Source organism: Chenopodium quinoa, unplaced genomic scaffold (genome assembly GCF_001683475.1).
Source record: "Chenopodium quinoa cultivar QQ74 unplaced genomic scaffold, ASM168347v1, whole genome shotgun sequence".
Classification (NCBI taxonomy): Eukaryota; Viridiplantae; Streptophyta; class Magnoliopsida; order Caryophyllales; family Amaranthaceae; genus Chenopodium; species Chenopodium quinoa.
Window position 1 is genome coordinate 3,428,933 of NW_018743122.1, and position 18,035 is coordinate 3,446,967.

The following is an 18,035-nucleotide window of genomic DNA, read 5'->3' on the forward strand; positions in this document are numbered from 1 at the left end:
GGCCACAGGCGGCCAAAAAGTACTCGTCATAGAGCCACTTGAAGCTCGGGACGCAGTTTAGGGGTACTTGCTCTCGTACCCCTGAAGTAGAGTTCACCCTAGTCTCTACTTTGAAGAGTCCTTTGTCTAGGATCTCTCTTTTAGCCTTTGGGGGAACAGGCGGCATGCTGCGGCGGCCTGCGAGAAGAGGCGGATCCCTATTCCACCTGTTAAAACGTTGGTTCAGCTCCGTGTTTGAACCCTCAATGATAAGGAAGGTGTTCCGCCAATCCTTCCATTTGTTCGCCTTACCTCTCGTCATGAGGTAACCCCTATGGCTTGTTAATTGATACCAGCCGGTACCTCCCGACTTAGGGGTCCGGCTGAGATAGTTCATGTGGGCGAAAGCCTCAAAGCTTGGCTCCACCCCGTACATTTCGCACCCGGCCACATAGCCGAGTACGTTTACCCAAGAGTTGGGGGCTAACTGCCATAACCCCAAATCATACCCATCTAAAATCCGCTGAACAACCGGATGTAATGGGAAGCGCAGTCCAGCTTTGATGGCCGCCACATAGCAGCCAAAGCAGCCGTCATCATAGCTGGTACCAGCCGGCCAGACGACAGTGTCTTCTGGATCTGGCACGAACAGTAAAAATTCCGGGCCCATTCTGTGGTTAGCAATAAAGCTCTCCACTTTGTCTTGCATGGTTACGATCCGGCCCCGGGGTACCATGCAGTAGTAATGGGCGTTTTCCTCTCTGTAAGAGGCGGACGGCTCCGCCCAATTGTCCCCCTTCTCAACTGCATGAGAAAGTCTCGCCTCTTGTAGGCGGCTGTTTCTTTCTTCTGAGCCTGGAGAACTGTGGCCAGAAGAGCTGGACTCGGACTCGTCCTCTGACGAGTCCGAAGAGGACGACTCCTCCCCTCTCCCAGAGGGGCCCGCCTCCTCTCCCTTAGAAGGAGCAGGAGGAAAATTAGACATATGAACGGTAAGATGGGAAGGGACCACCTTGGCCCCTCTCTCAGAATTGTCGGCTTGGCAGCCGTCTCGTTTCAATTCTACATCTGGCGCCTGGTCAGATGTTTCACTAATGAGCACCCTTTGGGAGGAGCCGTCTAAGTTTGATATCATAGCAGTCTTTTTTGTTCTGGCCATCACGTTCTGCATAGACACAGATACAGTCGGACTTTGTATAAAGGGCAAAGATGGGTCCAGAAAAGGGCAGGCGGCACTCCTAGTCCTAGATTCAGCCGTCCCGGTGACCGGCTGATCACTAACTTAGGTCGTGTCGTGTGCTTCCGTGGTGCCATTTCAAAAAATAAAAAGAAAATTAAGAGTAAGAGAACTGAGTTACCTGAACGAGTGACGGTTGATGAAGTTCTGGAAATCCGGTGCAGTCGGCTTGTCAGAACAGGCGGTAGGCAGAAAAGGTCCGAAATGTCAGAGCAAGTTCAGGGGTCCGAATGTTCTCGCAAAGTTCTCAAATGTGAAAATGACCGAAGTCAGCACTTCCTTATATAGGCAAAGTGAGAAGGCGAAGGGTCGCTTCCAAATTCAAAATTTGGGCGGGAAAATCTCTCGGCCGTTTGCAAGGTGACACCTGTAGCAGGCCGTCGCCTGTCACCGTGCGACACCTGTCACAGGCGACACGTGACCAGTCACGTGCCACTTGTGAGGGGCAAATGATTAGGGGATTTTTATCCTCCAATCACCGTCTGACAAGTGGACCAACCAGGTTACGCCACGTGTCCTTCACGTAGGCCAATAGGAGCGTGCCACGTGTCAATCACAGATACGTCCTCTACGGACTAATCGAGGCACGCCACGTGTCCACCCAGGCCAAATGGGAAAACCGGCCAACAAGGCCCAATCCTGTCTAGAGGCCCGGTCAGCCCTAGGTTTACCCTAAACCTAGAGAGTGGCAGGCTTCTCAAGACTATAAATACTTAATTAATCCTCATTAAAGAGGAGATCAAGAAATCAAGCAAACATCAAGCAATTAATCTCATCTGAAGAACAGAGAAGAACAGAAACATTACGGAACACTAATAACCGGCTAATCTCGCTAACAAAGCAGATTACCAACATTAAACACTCTCACCTAGAGAGATCTTATTACTTTAATTTCCGTATTAATTACTCCTTAATCAGGTACTAACTTGACCGTTGGAGGCGGAGCTCTCAGGAGTCTCCGTTATTTTGCAGGTACAGGCGTCCGGTTCCAGTCTCAGAATTGTAACTCTCCCGCAGGACATCAGAAAACCCCGAAACAAGAATTATTAATATTGTCTAGTTTCTGGCTAATAGAAGTCAATTGTGTCTGCAAAAAGGATATAGAATCGACTTGGTGTTTTCCCTTGTTTGCAAACCCTCTGGGATTCCCATATTGATAATTATTAATAGCCATCTCTTCGACAACATTGCCCACTATATTCTCATCCAAATTCATAAATCTTTCGTTAGCTGCAGAGTCCAAAATCATTCTTGAATTATATCCAAGCCCATTGTAGAAAGCTTAGATTATCTGCCACTATGCTAGTTTATGATGGGGACATTCTTTCTGCAAATCCTTAAATCTTTCCCAAGTTTCATAAAACTTTCATCGGCTTCTTGGGCAAAATTTTGGATTGCACTCCTTAGCAAAGCTGTCCTCTCTGCAAGGTAATATTTATTATAGAAATTCAAAGCAAGAGTTTCTCAATCAGTAATACCAAGTGCAGTTCTATTAAATCCATTATACCATAATTTATCTTTACCACATAAAGAAAAGGCAAAAAAATCTCCCTGATTTGGTCCTTTGTGACCCCAGCTTGCCTAATGGTGTTGCAATATTAACAAAAATCTACAATATGAATATTCAGGTCTTCACCCTTAGCTATGATAAATTGCTTCCATTCGATCATAGTAATAAACTGGGGTTTAATCTCAAATTCCACTCCATCAAGATTAGGTGTAGGAGCAAGATGTGGAAAATCCGTCAGGGACGGTTGCGAATAATTGCTAAGCTTGTGAGTAGAGGTGGTGGCGGTGGAGTCATGCCTGATTCAGGGTTCCGAAGAAACTTCATAACCGCTAGAATCAGATGGGGGTTCCAGAGGTGTGATACCTTTGGAAGTAGCTCGTATCTGTCTGGAAAGATTCTTCTGTCTATGAAAAGATCGTTCAATTTCAGGATCGAATGGAATGTAACCTGATCTAGAATCCTTGGGCATAGAAACAGAACTAAACAAACAAATACGAGAAATTTGTCCCAAAGAACTTGCGTTCTCTGAGAAGGGAGAAAATAATTTAAACTGCAAAAATAATTAGAAATAAAACTAAAATCGTTTCCCCGGCAATGACGCAAAATTTTGACAGGCTAAACTCTTATCACCTAATCAAAAGTATTACCTAAGTCCTTTAACTATGTGGATAGGGAAGTAGGGTCGAATCCACAGGGAAACAAGTGTTCTTATTCCTAATTAATTAATATAATCTAAATTATTAAGTAACTAAATTGTTGTGAAGGATATTAAACTAATGAGAGTAAAAGTAGGGAAGAATAAAAGTAGGGAGAAATCAATAAATAAAAGCCTAGGGCATAGGTTCACCAACAAATAATATTCCGGGATGAAAGACAACAATCAATTATCAATGAAAAAAAAATTAACCATATTATAAAGGGCTTTCCCTACGTATTATAATCACATAATTAATCTACCAGTATTACATCGCATCTCTCGAATGTTGATTTAACCATTTAAAAATTAACCTGCCTACTGAAACTAAGCCTAAATATCAATTCTCATCTTTCGAATCTCAAATCTGCGCAAATTTAATTGCACAACATTAAATCAATCCATAGGAAATCAATCAAGCATTGACAATCAATAATAATAAATCATCCCTACATATTAATCATGAATCCCCACTACCCTAGAATTAAACTACTCGTGCATAATTAAAACTAAACTAATAAAAAAGATTAAGGATAGCATGATAAAGATCAAAGCAATTAAGTAAAGCATAGTAAAAATATGAATTAAAGAAAATTAAAGAAATAATAGTAATCTAATTATGAAAACTATAATAATAAGTAGTTAAAGAAAACAATAAGTAATATTAATCAAACTAGTAGAAGTCAACTAATACTACAAAATTGACGAAAAGCGAGTAAAAGCTACGGAGCAATAATCCTAAGTAAATAATCTAATAAAGCTGCCAAAAAGAAACAAAACTAAGTAATGAAAAGCTTTTTTAACCCCAGCAATATTCCATCACTATCAGCAGTGAGGAAAAAAAAAACCTCTCAATCTCTCTCTACCCACTTTCTCACTCCTCCCATACAATTTCTCTCATCAAATGTTTTTTTCACTACATCAATGAGGAGAAAAAAAAACCTCTCATCACTTTTTCCTCCACTATTTACTATACCCCACCATAATACACATCATCTTTTTATTTTATCTTTATTTTGAAATAATGTTTATACTACATATTTAATTTTCCAATACAATTAAAATATGTGAAAATAATTTATTTTTTAATTACATTTAAAAATAATTTAATAAAAATGTATAATTTAATAACAATTTATAAGTTTTATATTTACTTTTCAATTACGTTTAAAAATAATATAATAAAAATTTATAATTTTTATATTTATTTTTCAATTACGTTTCAATTATAACTTAATAAGATTGTTATTTATTTGTCAATTACGTTTTAATTATAATTAATAATTTTTTTTTATTTTTCAATTACGTTTTATTTATAATTTAACATTTGAATTAGTAGCACATTTTTGTAATGAACACATTAAATAGTCACATGGGAACTTCAATAACGGTAATACAAACACATGGGATGTTAAATAACGGTACAAGTACGAACTAGATAAAAGTGGTTCTACTAAAATAAAATACAAACACGAGTATTAAAACATAAATAACGATACGGTTACAAATAACAAACTAAAAAATTATTTATTCAACCGCATTATGACGAAAGTTCTGCCATATGTGCTCCACTAAATCTTGTTTCAGAGATGAATGAATTTCTCTATCACGAAGGGAAATCCTTCTCTCCAAATACGTGTTGAAATCAATGTTGGGTGGTCGCCCGACGTTGAATTCAAATGGCTCGTTGTTAAACACCGTGGCACTTGTGCTCGGGTCTGCCCGCCTCACCGTACGTTGTGGTCGATCTTCTTCGTAGTATCGTCTCAAAACATCTGCACGTGCGTAGTTGTGTCGTTCATCCTCAACGATCATGTTGTGCATTATTATACAGGCTTTCATAATATCACAGAGAATATCTTCGTCGTATGCAAGTGCTGGTTGTCGTAGTATAGCGAACCTAGCTTGTAAAACTCCGAAAGCCCGTTCGACGTCTTTTCGAACTGCTGCTTGTTGATCAGCAAACAACTTGTCTTTTCTAACATGAGGATGTGTTATACCCTGTATAAAAGTTGGCCATCTCGGGTAAATCCCATCGGCCAAGTAGTAGCCCAACTCATATTGATGTCCATTAACCGTAAATTTATGGGTGGTGCATGACCTTGTAAAACATCATCAAATACCGGTGAACGGTAAAGGACATTCAAATCATTACATGACCCAGGCATTCCAAAGAACGCATGCCAAATCCATAGATCCTGATCAGCAACAGCTTCAAGAATGAGAGTTGCACTCTTGCTACGACCAGCATATTGTGCCTTCCAAGTAGTAGGACAATTCTTCCACTCCCAATGCATGCAGTCTATACTACCAATCATCCCTGGAAAACCACGCAGATCATTTTGATGAAGGATTCTCCTTAAATCTTCATTTGTAGGTTTTCGTAGATATTCACTTTCAAATTGTGAAATAACCCCTTGACAGAAATGTTGCAATGCCTGCCTAGAGGTTGTTTGGCCGAGACGTAAATATTCATCCACAGCGTCTGCGGCTACGCCATACGCTAACATTCTTATTGCAGCGGTGCATTTCTGCAACGGTGATAAACCAAGCTTCCCAGCTGCATTTCGACGTTGCTGGAAGAATTGATCCCCCTCAACCACTTTGCTCATAATGCGGCAGAACAATGACCGTTGCATACGGAATCTACGTCGGAATTGGTTGTCGTTATACACTGGATTATTCGCGAAATAATCGTTGTATAGTTGCACATGCCCTTTTTCTCTTTCCCTATCCCTTTTGGGCTCCGTTGATAGTTCAGTTTCATTATTTAGTGGAGGTTCTTGTGGTTGGTCTGGAGGAAATAATCTATGAGGTAGGTGATTTGCTACATACTCATCAACTAAGCAATCAAATTCATGTTTTTTGGAGAAATCATCAGAAGAGGAGCTTGAGGTGGAAGAAATGAAAGACATTTTTATTTTGGTTAGGTAGTTGGTGTGTTTGGGATTGTTTCCGTTTATAATAACACAGGTATATATAGAAAATGTGAAAGTCATTATTGGATGGTAGTGGTAAGTTTGCATGTGAGTTAAAGTGGAATTGAAATTGCATGTGACTCGAGGTGACAATTCAATGCATTATTTTAGCATGTGATTGTGCAGTGTTATTGATGTTTGAGCAGAGGTGACAATTCAGTGCATTACTTTAGCATGTGATTGTGCAGTGTTATTGATGTTTGAGCAGAGGTGACATGTGACGCGTGTCAGATTGTACCTTTATCAGATATCAGCTTTATCAATTTCAAACAACTTGTAAAACATGTGAATTAACTGAATATTAATAATAAATTTAACATTACATAAACATAAATTTAACATAAACTAAATAAACACTAGTACATTAAATTAACTGAATAAAACATAAAGTTAACATTAACTAAATAAAACATAAGCCAAATCTCCAAGTCACACGTGCCTTCTACCATATAGCATTGCACGTAATTCCTCCTTGTAGGCCTCTTCATCGGGAGTTAGATCAGTACCCTTTGAAAGTAGATCTTGCAGCATTTCATAGTTCAGCCTTCTCTCTTGTATGTCAACTTGTTTTTGTTGAATTTCGACTTGTTTTTGTTTCCTCCTCTCCCTTTCCATGTCAAAATCCAACTTCTTCAACCGTATTTGTGCCTCTGTTTCCCTACAGGCATTATTCTGCTTCATTTGCTCACCAATGGTTGAAGAATCAGAAGCCACTTCTTTTCCCTTATTACGCTTGGCCTTTGCCTTTTTAACACCATCGGGTCGAGGAAGACCTCCAGAACAGAAACCCGTGGATGGTGTATCACCTTCCTCTACGGTTCTACATCGCTTATCACTGCCACTACTATCATCTTCGACGGCATCACCTACAGCTAATCTTTCCTCTCTTGACAACGCCCACCTAAGTTTTGTCCTCCACTTTGGGTCATTTTTAACCATTTCCCAACCATGGTGACAATTAAAATTATGTTGAGTAGGCTTGGAGAAAGCATAGAATAACTTACTGGCGTTATTAATTCGATTTGCTTCGTTGTAGCCACTTCCTGTAACCCTTCCTGCTTCGTCATAGCAGCTACTCCATTGTATTAAATCAGCTGCCATCCTTCTCCAACGACTTTCCAAACTCCTCAAAGGTCTTGGTGGTAGAATGTGAGGTTTCTCAGCCTGCGCTTCATCATATGCCGCTGAAATTTTTCTCCAAAGCACAGATGCTTTTTGGTTTGTACCAACAATTGCATCTACACTGAATTGCAGATACAAACCAATAAGAGTTTCATCCTCCGCAACAGACCACATTCGACTCCCTTTTGTAAGTGGTTGGTTTTGATTGACAGACACTCTTGGAGGAGGTGGAGGGTATTGTGGAGTATCTGGAACACTTTCTTCCATTTCATCTTCATATTGAGAATTGCTCCCTTGATAAACAGGAGGTGAATGTGGTGGTGGAAATTGAGGAGGTGTTTGTTGTGGTGCAAATTGAGGAGGTGTTTGTTGCGGTGGATATTGAGTAGCTATTCGTTGAAGGAAGGTTTGAAATCGAGGGTTAGTGACAAAATCATCACCCAAATCAGAAAAATAATTAGAAAAATCTTGTTTGTTAGGATCCATTAGCAAAATAATAATAATAATAATAATAATAATAATAATAATAATAATGATAATAATAATAATAATGATAATAATAATAATAATAATAACAATAATAATAATAATAATAATAATAATAATAATAATAATAATAACAACAACAACAATAATAATACTACTACTTTTTTTTGACAATATAATAATACGATTTTTTTCAAGGATTAATAAATTTAACAGAAATAATAATAAAGAAATTAATAATAATAATAATAATAATAATAATAATAATAATAATAATAATAAGAATACCAATAAAACTACTACTTTTTTTAAATTAACGCTACTACTACTATTAGTAATAATAATAATAATTATAATAATAATAAAAATAATAATAATAATAAAAATAATAATAATAATAATAATAATAATAATAATAATAATAATAATAATAATAATAATACTAAATAATAACTGGGGTTTTTTTTTTTACGAATAATAATAATAATAAAAATGATGAAAATAACTCAAAGAAATTGGGAAAAGAAGGAAATTTGTAGTATTTATAGGTTTTTTGAAAGTATATCAAAATATATCAAAATGCATGTCTATTTATAGAGAAAAAAAATATATATCCGTTGGTGAATTTTGTTTTTTTTTTTTATAATTACAACGGTTATATTTACCTTACAAAAATATAACCGTTGTAATAAAAGCAAAAAAATCTGATTGGTTGGAAGGATAAAGCCTGACGCGTGTCGCATCCCCATTGGCTGGGTCTGACGCGCGTCAGGCCAACTGCCCCCTCTTTTTTTTCCCTTTTTTCCCCTCAAAACGGCGTCGTTTCGCCCTTCTTTAAGGCAAAACGACGTCGTTTTGCAAGCCAGAAGGGAAAAAAAAAGGGAAAGACGCGTGTACGAGTGGGGCCCACTTGTTACTGTTCACGAGTATTTCCCCTCAACTCTTGTGCGTTTTCCATAGCTCTCAACGGTGAGGGTTTTTTCCCTCACTAACGTAATGCTCGGGTATTTTTTTTACACCCTTATTTTTACTCGTGAGGGCTTTTCTCCTCACTGCTGGGAGTGCTCTTATAAGGAATTAAGGATAAAAACCCAAAATCACTAAAAGTCGGAAACCGACATTAGCCTAGTAGCTGAAGTAAGGCCCAAGGAAAAGAGCGCGTCCAGCTGCTAATTTATTTATCTAATAAGGCCCTATTGTTTAGAGTAAGCTCGCGGACTTGCTCTTGAGCGCGGACTTGCTCTTGAGCGCGAACTTGATTGGGCTTCTAAAGCTTGGTCCCAATTTCCTTCCTTAGTTGATCCGTAATAATTACTTGTAAAATCTTAGATCATCTCATGTATCGAGCCCTTAATCACCAAACTAAATTTCTTTAACTCGGTCTTGGGCTTTAAATACCCGGTCATAAAATACACTTTAACTCTAATATCTTCGTAGTGGCTCAATATTTTCGGGAATTATATTATCATAATTCTGCAAATTCCTACAAAATAATATAAACTCTACAAAACACTAGAAAACGTATATTAGTAATAAAAATAGCTCCAAAGAGCTCAAATAAGCACGAATATGACCATGTGACGGGTAATTAAATATATATATTAAGTAGACTCATCACTGATTGTGTGTTTTGTGTGTTTGTTGGCCTTGTCTTTATCTTGGCCCTATGGTGACCTATTTGTAATGAAGAGTAGTGGAAACAAGTAGATTGATTATATTTTACTTCGTTTGACTTTACTTTCATTGATTGACTTTTCAAGTTGACTTGTTTTGAATGGTTTTGAAATTAGTCTTTCGTTATGTGTCTCTTATAGTTATTTTAACCGTTTCACAGTGGCGGTAATGTCTTAGATATTACTATTTAAAATTTTAAACAAGGCTATAGACACCCAAAACCAAACCCGATGATGATAACCTTTCACCGCCATTATTGGTCGGGTTGAGTATTTAATCTTTGAAGTGCTTAAATCCATGTTTCCATTCAATACATTTCATAAACCAATCCATTTCCTATCTCATTTCCCTAAACCATAACTTTATGGCTCTTTTCGTGTCCACATCACAAAACCTAGAGAAACTGATTTTATGGCCTAATAATTTTGACCTAATTATTGTTTTGTTGGATAGGCCTTGAAATAAGCTTTCCAAACATATATTATAAGCCCAATTCCAATTTAAAATGAAAAAGATATGAGCCAAATACTAATTAGTAGAAAAAATGAAAAAGGCACCCCCATATTGCCACCGGTTCAGTCCAAACCGATGGCAAAAAAGGGTAAAAAATCCAAGAGCAAACCGGGGCAGCTAATTGGCACCGGTTCACTTCAAACCGGTGGCAAAAAAATAAAGGCCACCGGTTTGAACCGATTCTAATGTGAACCGGTGCCATTTAAAAAAAAAAAACCCCGCCTTCTCCTCACCTTCCTTCCCCCCTCCTTTCTTCACCCTCCTTTCTTCCTTCTCTTTCCTTTTTCATTTTCGATCAGCTTCACCCACTGTTGCATTCGATACACGACCCAACAAAAACCCTCACTGCCTTCTCTCCGTATCCCTCCACCACAGCCGCCACCTTCAACGGTGGAGGTTCAAAAACCCTCACTACCCTTCTCTTTTTCCCCTATCCTTCTCTTTCTCCCCTCAACCCCGTCAACCTCTCTTAGTTTCCCTCTTAATTCGAGGCTCTGTGAAGATGTTGATGTCGCGCCACCGCCTTGAGGTTTACCGCGCCACAGCCTTAAGAAACGCCGTGCCACTGCCCTGAGGCTCCTCCACCACCGCGCTGAGCCATTCTGCTTCCCTCCATCTCTCCTTCAATTCAAGGTTTTCCTTATAATTTTTTTTTGTTTTTTTCACAATTATTTTCCAATTATGTACTTATATTAATTTCTTTTGCATGTTGAACCATTGTTAGCAAATTAAAATTTAGATTTAAATATAATTTTACTCCAATTTTTCTCAATTTTAGGTTGTTTTATTGGGAAATTGTGAAAATATTAGAGATTAGTAACCTTGTTACTCAATTAGTTGGATTTTATTATGTTTTAATGGTTAATTTAATTTGTTTTGGTGGATAATTTTGAATAAATTAGAGAATATATATTAACCTTGGTGTTTCGGGGTTTTCTGATGTCCTGCGGGAGAGTTACAATTCCGAGACTGGAACCGGACGCCTGTACCTGCAAAACAAACAGATGCTCCGGATGGTTGGAGATCCGCCTCCGACAGTCAAGTTAGTACTTGATTAAGGAGTAATTAATGCGGAAATTAAAGTGGTTGGGTCTCTCTAGGTGAGAGTGTTTAATGTGTGTAATCTTCGTTGTTCGCGTAATCTCCCTTAATGAGGATTAAGGGAGGTATTTATAACCTCGGGAAACGGGCTAATCTAGGTTTAGGTTAACCTTGGGCTGATTGGGCTTCCCTCGGAAGTTGGCCCTAAGTGACCGGCTTCTCCATTAGGCATGGAGTATGCCACGTGTCATGACATAATAAGTCCAGGGTGGACGAATAAGCGTGTGCCACGTGGAAAGCCCTGAGATGTCCAACTGGGGAAAACTTGGCAGGACCTGATTGGCCCACGTGGCGCATTCCGATTGGTGGGAGCAAAATCCCCTAATCATTTGCCCCTCACAGGTGGCACGTGACTGATCACGTGTTACCTGTGACAGGTATCGCCCTGTAACAGGCGACGGCCTGCTATAGGTGTTACTCGGCGAGAGGCCGAGAGATTCTCCCGCCAAAATTTTGAATTCTGGAAGTGACCCTTCGCCTTCTCACTTCGCCTATATAAAGGAGTGTTGACTTCGGTCATTTTCACACTTGAAAACTTTGTGAGAGAACATTCGGACCCCTGAACTTGCTCTGACATTTTGGACCCTTTCTGCCTACCGCCTGCTCTGACAAGCCGACTGCAAAGGATTTTCAGAACTTCATCAATCGTCACTCGTTCAGGTAACCGTCGGTTCTCTTACTCTTAATTTTATCTTTACTTTATTCTTTTTTGAAATGGCACCACGGAAGCACACGACACGACCTAGGTTAGTGATCAGCCGGTCACCGGGGACGGCTGAATCTAGGACTAGGAGTGCCGCCTGCCCTTTTCGTGACCCATCTTTGCCCTTTATACAAAGTCTGACTGTATCTGTGTCTATGCAGAGCATGGTGGCCAGAACAAAAAAGACTGTCAGGATCTCAAACTCAGACGACTCCTCCCACAAGGTGCCGATTAGTGAAACATCTGACCAGGCGCCAGATGTGGAAGTGAAACAAAGCGGTTTGAAAGCCGGCAGTTCTGAGGGAGGAGTCAAAGTGACCCCTTCCCATTTTACAGTTGACAATTCTACATTCTCTCCTGCTCCTTTTAAAGGAGAGGAGGCGGGCCCCTCCGGGAGAGGGGAGAAGTCGTCCTCTTCGGACTCGTCAGAGGACGATTCCGAGTCTAGCTCTTCTGGCCATGCTTCTCTGGACACAGAAGAGAAAAACAGTCGCCTACAAGAGGCGAGGCTTTCTCACGCAGTTGAGAAGGGGGACGATGCAAGAGAAAGTGGAGAGCTTTATCGCAAACCACACAATGGGCCCCGACTTTTTAGTGTTCGTGCCGGATCCAGAAGACACAGTCGTCTGGCTGGCTGGTACCAGTCGAAGGTGAACTCTACTTCAGGGGTACGAGAGCAAGTACCCCTGCACTGCGTCCCGAGCTTCAAATGGCTCTACGACGAGTACTTTTTGGCCGCCTGTGGCCTCAGCAGTCGGTGCTCAAGAGGTAGCCGGCCTGTCGAATACTTTGTTGTTCCATGCATTTCTTGTTATGACTTTTATTAACTTTGCTATTTGTTTTTGCAGCGGACGCCATGAGCAAAATTACCGCCTCGAAGATTGCGGCGGCCATGTTGCGGGCCTCCATCATGCAACAGTCTTCAACCGACTCCCCCAACAAGGGGGCACCCTTGGTGGGCTTCGAACCTTTCACCCTCTTTTTGGAGTTGTGTTTATGCATATACTGACTCTTTTCTTCTTTTTTAGACAGGCGCTCCAAGAGCTTCTTCTTCCCAACAGCCGGACCCCAAGGCCCGGAGGACGACTGTTGCGAGCTCTCCTGGTTCTGCCAGGAAACATGTGGCGGCTGAGAAACAGCCGGCCACTTCTTCTAAAACTCTAGCTGGGCCACCTAGAAGTATGAAATTGTCCTTGTAAATTTTAGACTTGCTCCCTCCTTTACTAGGTCTAATCCGTTTGTTTATGCTTGATGCAGCCGGCCCTCAGGAGCCTGACTTGGTCGAAGTGGCCAAGTCTATGATCAAAGCCGTTCCTCCAGCTGAAAGGGAGGCGGTCAGGGGTTTCGGCACCCTTGACCTAGACGGGATTGCAGGGGTCCTTGCTGAGGTATACTTAGCATATTTTTGAGTATTTGAATTCCAGGACGCCTGTTTTCTTTTTTGTTTGGAAACTGACGCCTGTTCCCCTTTTTACTTAGGCCCTGCTCCGAGTGAACGACCTTCGCAAGCCGCTTGACCGGAAGAACAAAGAGGTAAAGGCTGCAAAAGCTATGGCCGCCTGTGACTGTGATAAGGCAATGTTTCAAATTGCCCAAAATAAAGTTCTGACCATTGATATTCTTTATTATCAGGCGCAGGCTACCGCCGCTATCCGGGCTCAGTTAGAGGCGGCCCAGAAGAGGAATAGCGAGCTGGAGGCGACCATCAACAACCTCAAGGCCGAGCTAAGACCTCTTCGCCAAAAGATGTCCTCATACGAAACCTTGGAGAAATCCTTGGCGAGCGTAAAGGTACGCCTGGTGACCCAGGAGAAGAGTCTTACTCAGGAGCTCTCGGAAAAGGCCGAGCATGAAAAGAAAGAGCTGGTCCGGGAGATGATGGAAGACTCTGCTCAAATCCAGCGCATGACTTGGGGCCGCCTCTTCCACAATGCCGACTTTGCCTCCTAGGAAAAAACGTATCGCCAGTGTTCTGATAGATATAATCAAGAGATCCTGGCGGCTGCTGAGGAAGAGGCACTGGAGGAGGAGGAGCAGCCGGTGGTGGCGCTTGTGCCGCTTGGGGGTAATACATCAAAGAAGGATGCAGCTGAAGCCGAGTTCAGCAAAAAGAGTGCTGACCAGGCGGCAGCTGCTAATATTGAAGATCTGCCCCCTTCATAAGCTTTATGTCTTCTTTCCCCGGCCTGCGTGCCGTTTGTTTGTATTTACCCGGCCAGGGGGGCGGGGCTCTGAATATTTTGCCAGTCTTTAATGACCGGCTTCTTTTTAATGAATATTTTTGTTTTGCTTCAAATTTGTTTAAGTATTGAATATTCTGATATCCAATTGTACACTATACCGACTGTTTTACGTGGCCGATAGTTGCAGACAGGTACGGATAGTTAGTCACGCCGCCTATGCCCCTGAACGACTGGTTTTCTGTTTCCAGGCTAGACGATCAGTCGGCCATTTATCCAATAGGTATTCGAAACATTTTAAAGACTGGATCCCCTTTAGGCAGGCGGTCCTGTCATTTGTAAAATTAACCAAGTAGGAAAGTGGTTTCCTACTTGTCATGCTTTTAGGCTAGAGACTTTAGGCCGTCTAGGCCGACTGTTCCTCGCCATATTTAATCTAGTGTGAACAGGTGCTGTATGAACACCTTTTTTGTTTCATACTAAATTTTTAAGGAGTGACCAAGTAACTGAGTAGTAGAGGTATCAAGCGGTGGGTACCGGTTGTTCCCCTTTATTCACCAATGTTTGTTGGCTTTTAACTCATAGGTTGTTAACCTAGCAGGAGTAGTGGTTGAGAGCCCCTGTTTGCTAAAAACAGGCGGACGACTCATACCTTTTAGGCTCCATACTAAGTTTGAGAGAGTGACTATGAGTTAACTTTGGTGTTACTCAGTCGCCGTCACTCCTGCTTGAGTAGTAAAGGTACCAAGCGGCGGAGGCCGGATGAACCTTTTGATTCGCCAATGTTTGTTGGCTATTAACTCAAGAGGTACCCCCTGCATTTATCCCAAGTAATACAGGCAGTCATCTGACTCAGATGTCAACTGCTACCACTGGTTTGGTTAGTGATAGAGTTATCCTTGTCTCAAAAACGGCTACGTGGTTGCCCTTGGGGACAGTCGTATAGGTGCCGTGTAATTAGTTTATAGAGCAATGTTCCACCCAAAAGGGAGCTTCTTGATAAGCCTTATTATCATGGGTTGAGAGAAGCATTTTAGGGTGTGTTTTGATGCTTTATATGTACTTTTGTTAGCTTTTGTGAGTTTTGGGCTGTGATCTCACTTATGTGCAAAAGGCGGGATTTATGAGTATAAGTGAGTGAGTGAGCTCGGGAACCAATGAAGAGTTATGTAAGAAGGATGGACCTTGGCTCGTGATTTGAGAGTTGTGATGGAGCATGGAAGAGCAAGGAAGAAAGCTTGAGGAAAAGGTGAAGCAAAGCAAGAAGAAGAAGCAAGGAAAGAAGGCGAAAACAGCAGGAACCGCTGCCAGGGCCGCTGGCAGCTGGCCAGAGCCGCTGGCAGCGGGTATACCAGAGTGAGGGGCTGCCAGAGCAGCTGCCAGCGGGTCCAGAGCAGCTGGCAGCGGCTCTGGCAGAAATTCGGGCTGTTTTGGTTAATTTTCAGCAATTTGGCTTTGTTTTGGCTCGTGTTTTGGATATTATTTTATTATTATTATTGTGTTCTGTTATTAAAATATAGAAACATATAAATAGCTTAGTTTTAATTAAGTTTTAAAAGAGAAAAAGGAGAATTAAGTTTGGAGAAAAAAAAGCTTTCTAGGGTTTTCTTGGAATTTTCAGAATTCTTTGTTTTGGAATTAGAATCCATGGAAGCTTAATCTTCCGGATTCTTGGTTAAAGATTGAAGCTTTTAGCTACGAATTGTGAGATCTTTCTTCTCTTAATATCTATTGAATATATATTGTTCCTTGAATTAATTTCATGATTTGCTTTAATCAATTGCTAGGTTAGAATTATTGGATTCGCTTGCATCTAATTAATCTTTCCAAAGTAGCAACTTTAGGTTATTGATGCATGCTTTTGGTTGATAACTTGAAGAGGGAATAATATTATTGAAGAAATTAGACCGCTTGTGTTAATTTATTCAATCCTTGTTGATTTCTCCGTTTATTTTCTTCTTGTGGATAATTTAGAGCGCTTGTCTTGAATTGTGCATTGGAAAGGGTTAGAAAGGAGCGCTTTGCTATTTCTAACTATTTATGAGAATTTAGAATCTAGGAATTCTACAACAAGGTGTTCAATAGAGCTTGATTGAGGAGACTTCTATGATCAATTTGTATGTTCATTAGTGGATTTCGCATAACCAAGACCGTTCTTCTCATTGATTACCTATTCGTTACGTTCGTTGTTCTTACTTAGTTCATTTATCATCATTGCTCGTGAAAACCCCCCTCGTTACTTAGGTTACTACCGTCCTAGAGTATTTCCACTTAGGTTTCCAGTTATTAGTCCCTTTTTCCCTGTGGATTCGAACTCGACTTCCCTAACTACGTTTATTTGCAGTTAGCTTAGTTGTGATATTTTTGGTTGCATACGACTGAGGCACACCAAATTTTGGCGCCGTTGCCGGGGACTTAGGCGTTACTTTTTAATTGTTTATCTTAGTAGAATTTATTTTAGGATTGTTCTTAGCTATTTTTTCTTTGTTTGTTCGCTAGGGTATGATAAGTACCCGTTCTGCTAACAAAGAAGTTTTGCAGTTTGATCCAGAAATTGAAAGAAATATTTCCAGGTTGCGAAGAGAGGCAAGAACAAACCCCAGTGAATCAACATACATCTTCAACATTCAAGAAGAGGAAGTGATGGCAGAAAATCGAACACTGAGAGAGCTAACAGCTCCTAACTTGAACCAACAGCCGTTGTGCATCGCATATCAGCAGTTGGAGGAAGGTGCTAATGTTGAGATCAAATCTGGTCTAATTCATCTATTACCGGCATTCCATGGCATGAAGGGTGAAGATCCAAATAAACATCTGGCAGAATTTCATGTGGTATGTACTAGCATGAAACCGATTGGGATGACTGATGAGCAAATTCAGTTGAGAGCATTTCCTTTTTCTCTCAAAGATGCAGCGAAGGATTGGTTTTATTATCTTCCCCCAGGGAGCATAACAAATTGGGCAGGTTTGAAGAAGTGTTTCTTAGAGAAGTATTACCCAGCCACTATTTCTGCAAGCCTTAAGAAAGCTATCAGCAATGTGGATCAGAAGGAAGATGAGTCCTTGTATGAGTATTGGGAGAGATTCAAGAGATTGTGTGCTAGTTGTCCGTACCATGGGTATTCCGATCAAGACCTCATCCTATACTTCTATGGAGGTCTAACAGATGATGATTTGAGGATGGTGAATGCAGCAAGTGGTGGAGGGCTAGTGAATAAGACTCCAGGAGATGCAACTAGGCTGATTGCAGAGCTAGCAGAGAATTCTAGGCAGTTCAGTCAGAGAACTCCCACGCGTCGGGTGAATGCAGCAAATTCAAATACAACTGAGTTAGAGAGTCAAGTAGCTGATTTGACTTCTATGATGCGTGAGTTCATGGTGAACTCAAGGAATCCACAGCAACTGAATGCTTGTGGTTTATGCACCTCCACAGGACATCCCACTGATGCATGTCCTCAATTACAAGAGGAACAGAATGAGCAGGCCAATGCAATGGGTTTCCAAGGGCAAGGTCCTCAGAGAAGATATGATCCATATTCGAATACATACAATCCAGGATGGAGGGATCATCCAAATTTGAGATATGGGAATTCCCAGGGGAACCAACAACAACAGCAAAATGCTCAAGGCCAGCAGCAATATCAGCAATATAGGGCACCATTGGCCAAACCTCAAGGCCAAAGCTCAAATTCGAATGATATGTCAACTGATGAAATGATTAGATCACTAACTTCTAATGTTTCTACTATGCAGCAAAACATGGTGCAATTCCAGCAAGAGACCAAATCCAGTATTCAGAATTTGGAAAGTCAAGTGAGTCAAATTTCAAGTGCAGTGAGCAGACTTGAAGCTAAGGAT

The 18,035-nt window shown here is 40.7% G+C and overlaps 2 protein-coding genes across 2 annotated transcripts; both read right to left on the reverse strand.

The window, feature by feature from the left end:
- Positions 1-4,947: 4,947 nt before the first annotated feature.
- Positions 4,948-6,335, reverse strand: LOC110732011. Its single transcript, XM_021911931.1, has 2 exons — positions 5,497-6,335; positions 4,948-5,398 (listed from the first exon to the last, which is right to left on the reverse strand). Exons 1-2 carry the CDS (start codon positions 6,333-6,335, stop codon positions 4,948-4,950), a joined length of 1,290 nt encoding a protein of 429 aa, XP_021767623.1.
- A 492-nt stretch (positions 6,336-6,827) lies between these two features.
- Positions 6,828-8,006, reverse strand: LOC110732012 (glutathione S-transferase T3-like). Its single transcript, XM_021911932.1, has one exon. It carries the CDS (start codon positions 8,004-8,006, stop codon positions 6,828-6,830), a length of 1,179 nt encoding a protein of 392 aa, XP_021767624.1.
- Positions 8,007-18,035: the final 10,029 nt, after the last annotated feature.

Excerpts from the sequence above, each read along its gene's own strand:
- LOC110732011 (XM_021911931.1), bottom strand. The coding sequence starts at position 6,335 with ATGTCTTTCATTTCTTCCACCTCAAGCTCCTCTTCTGATGATTTCTCC. Across the intron at positions 5,399-5,496 it reads GCACCACCCATAAATTTACG|AAAAGACAAGTTGTTTGCTG; the intron begins GTTAATGGACAT and ends TCCTCATGTTAG.
- LOC110732012 (XM_021911932.1), bottom strand. The coding sequence starts at position 8,006 with ATGGATCCTAACAAACAAGATTTTTCTAATTATTTTTCTGATTTGGGT.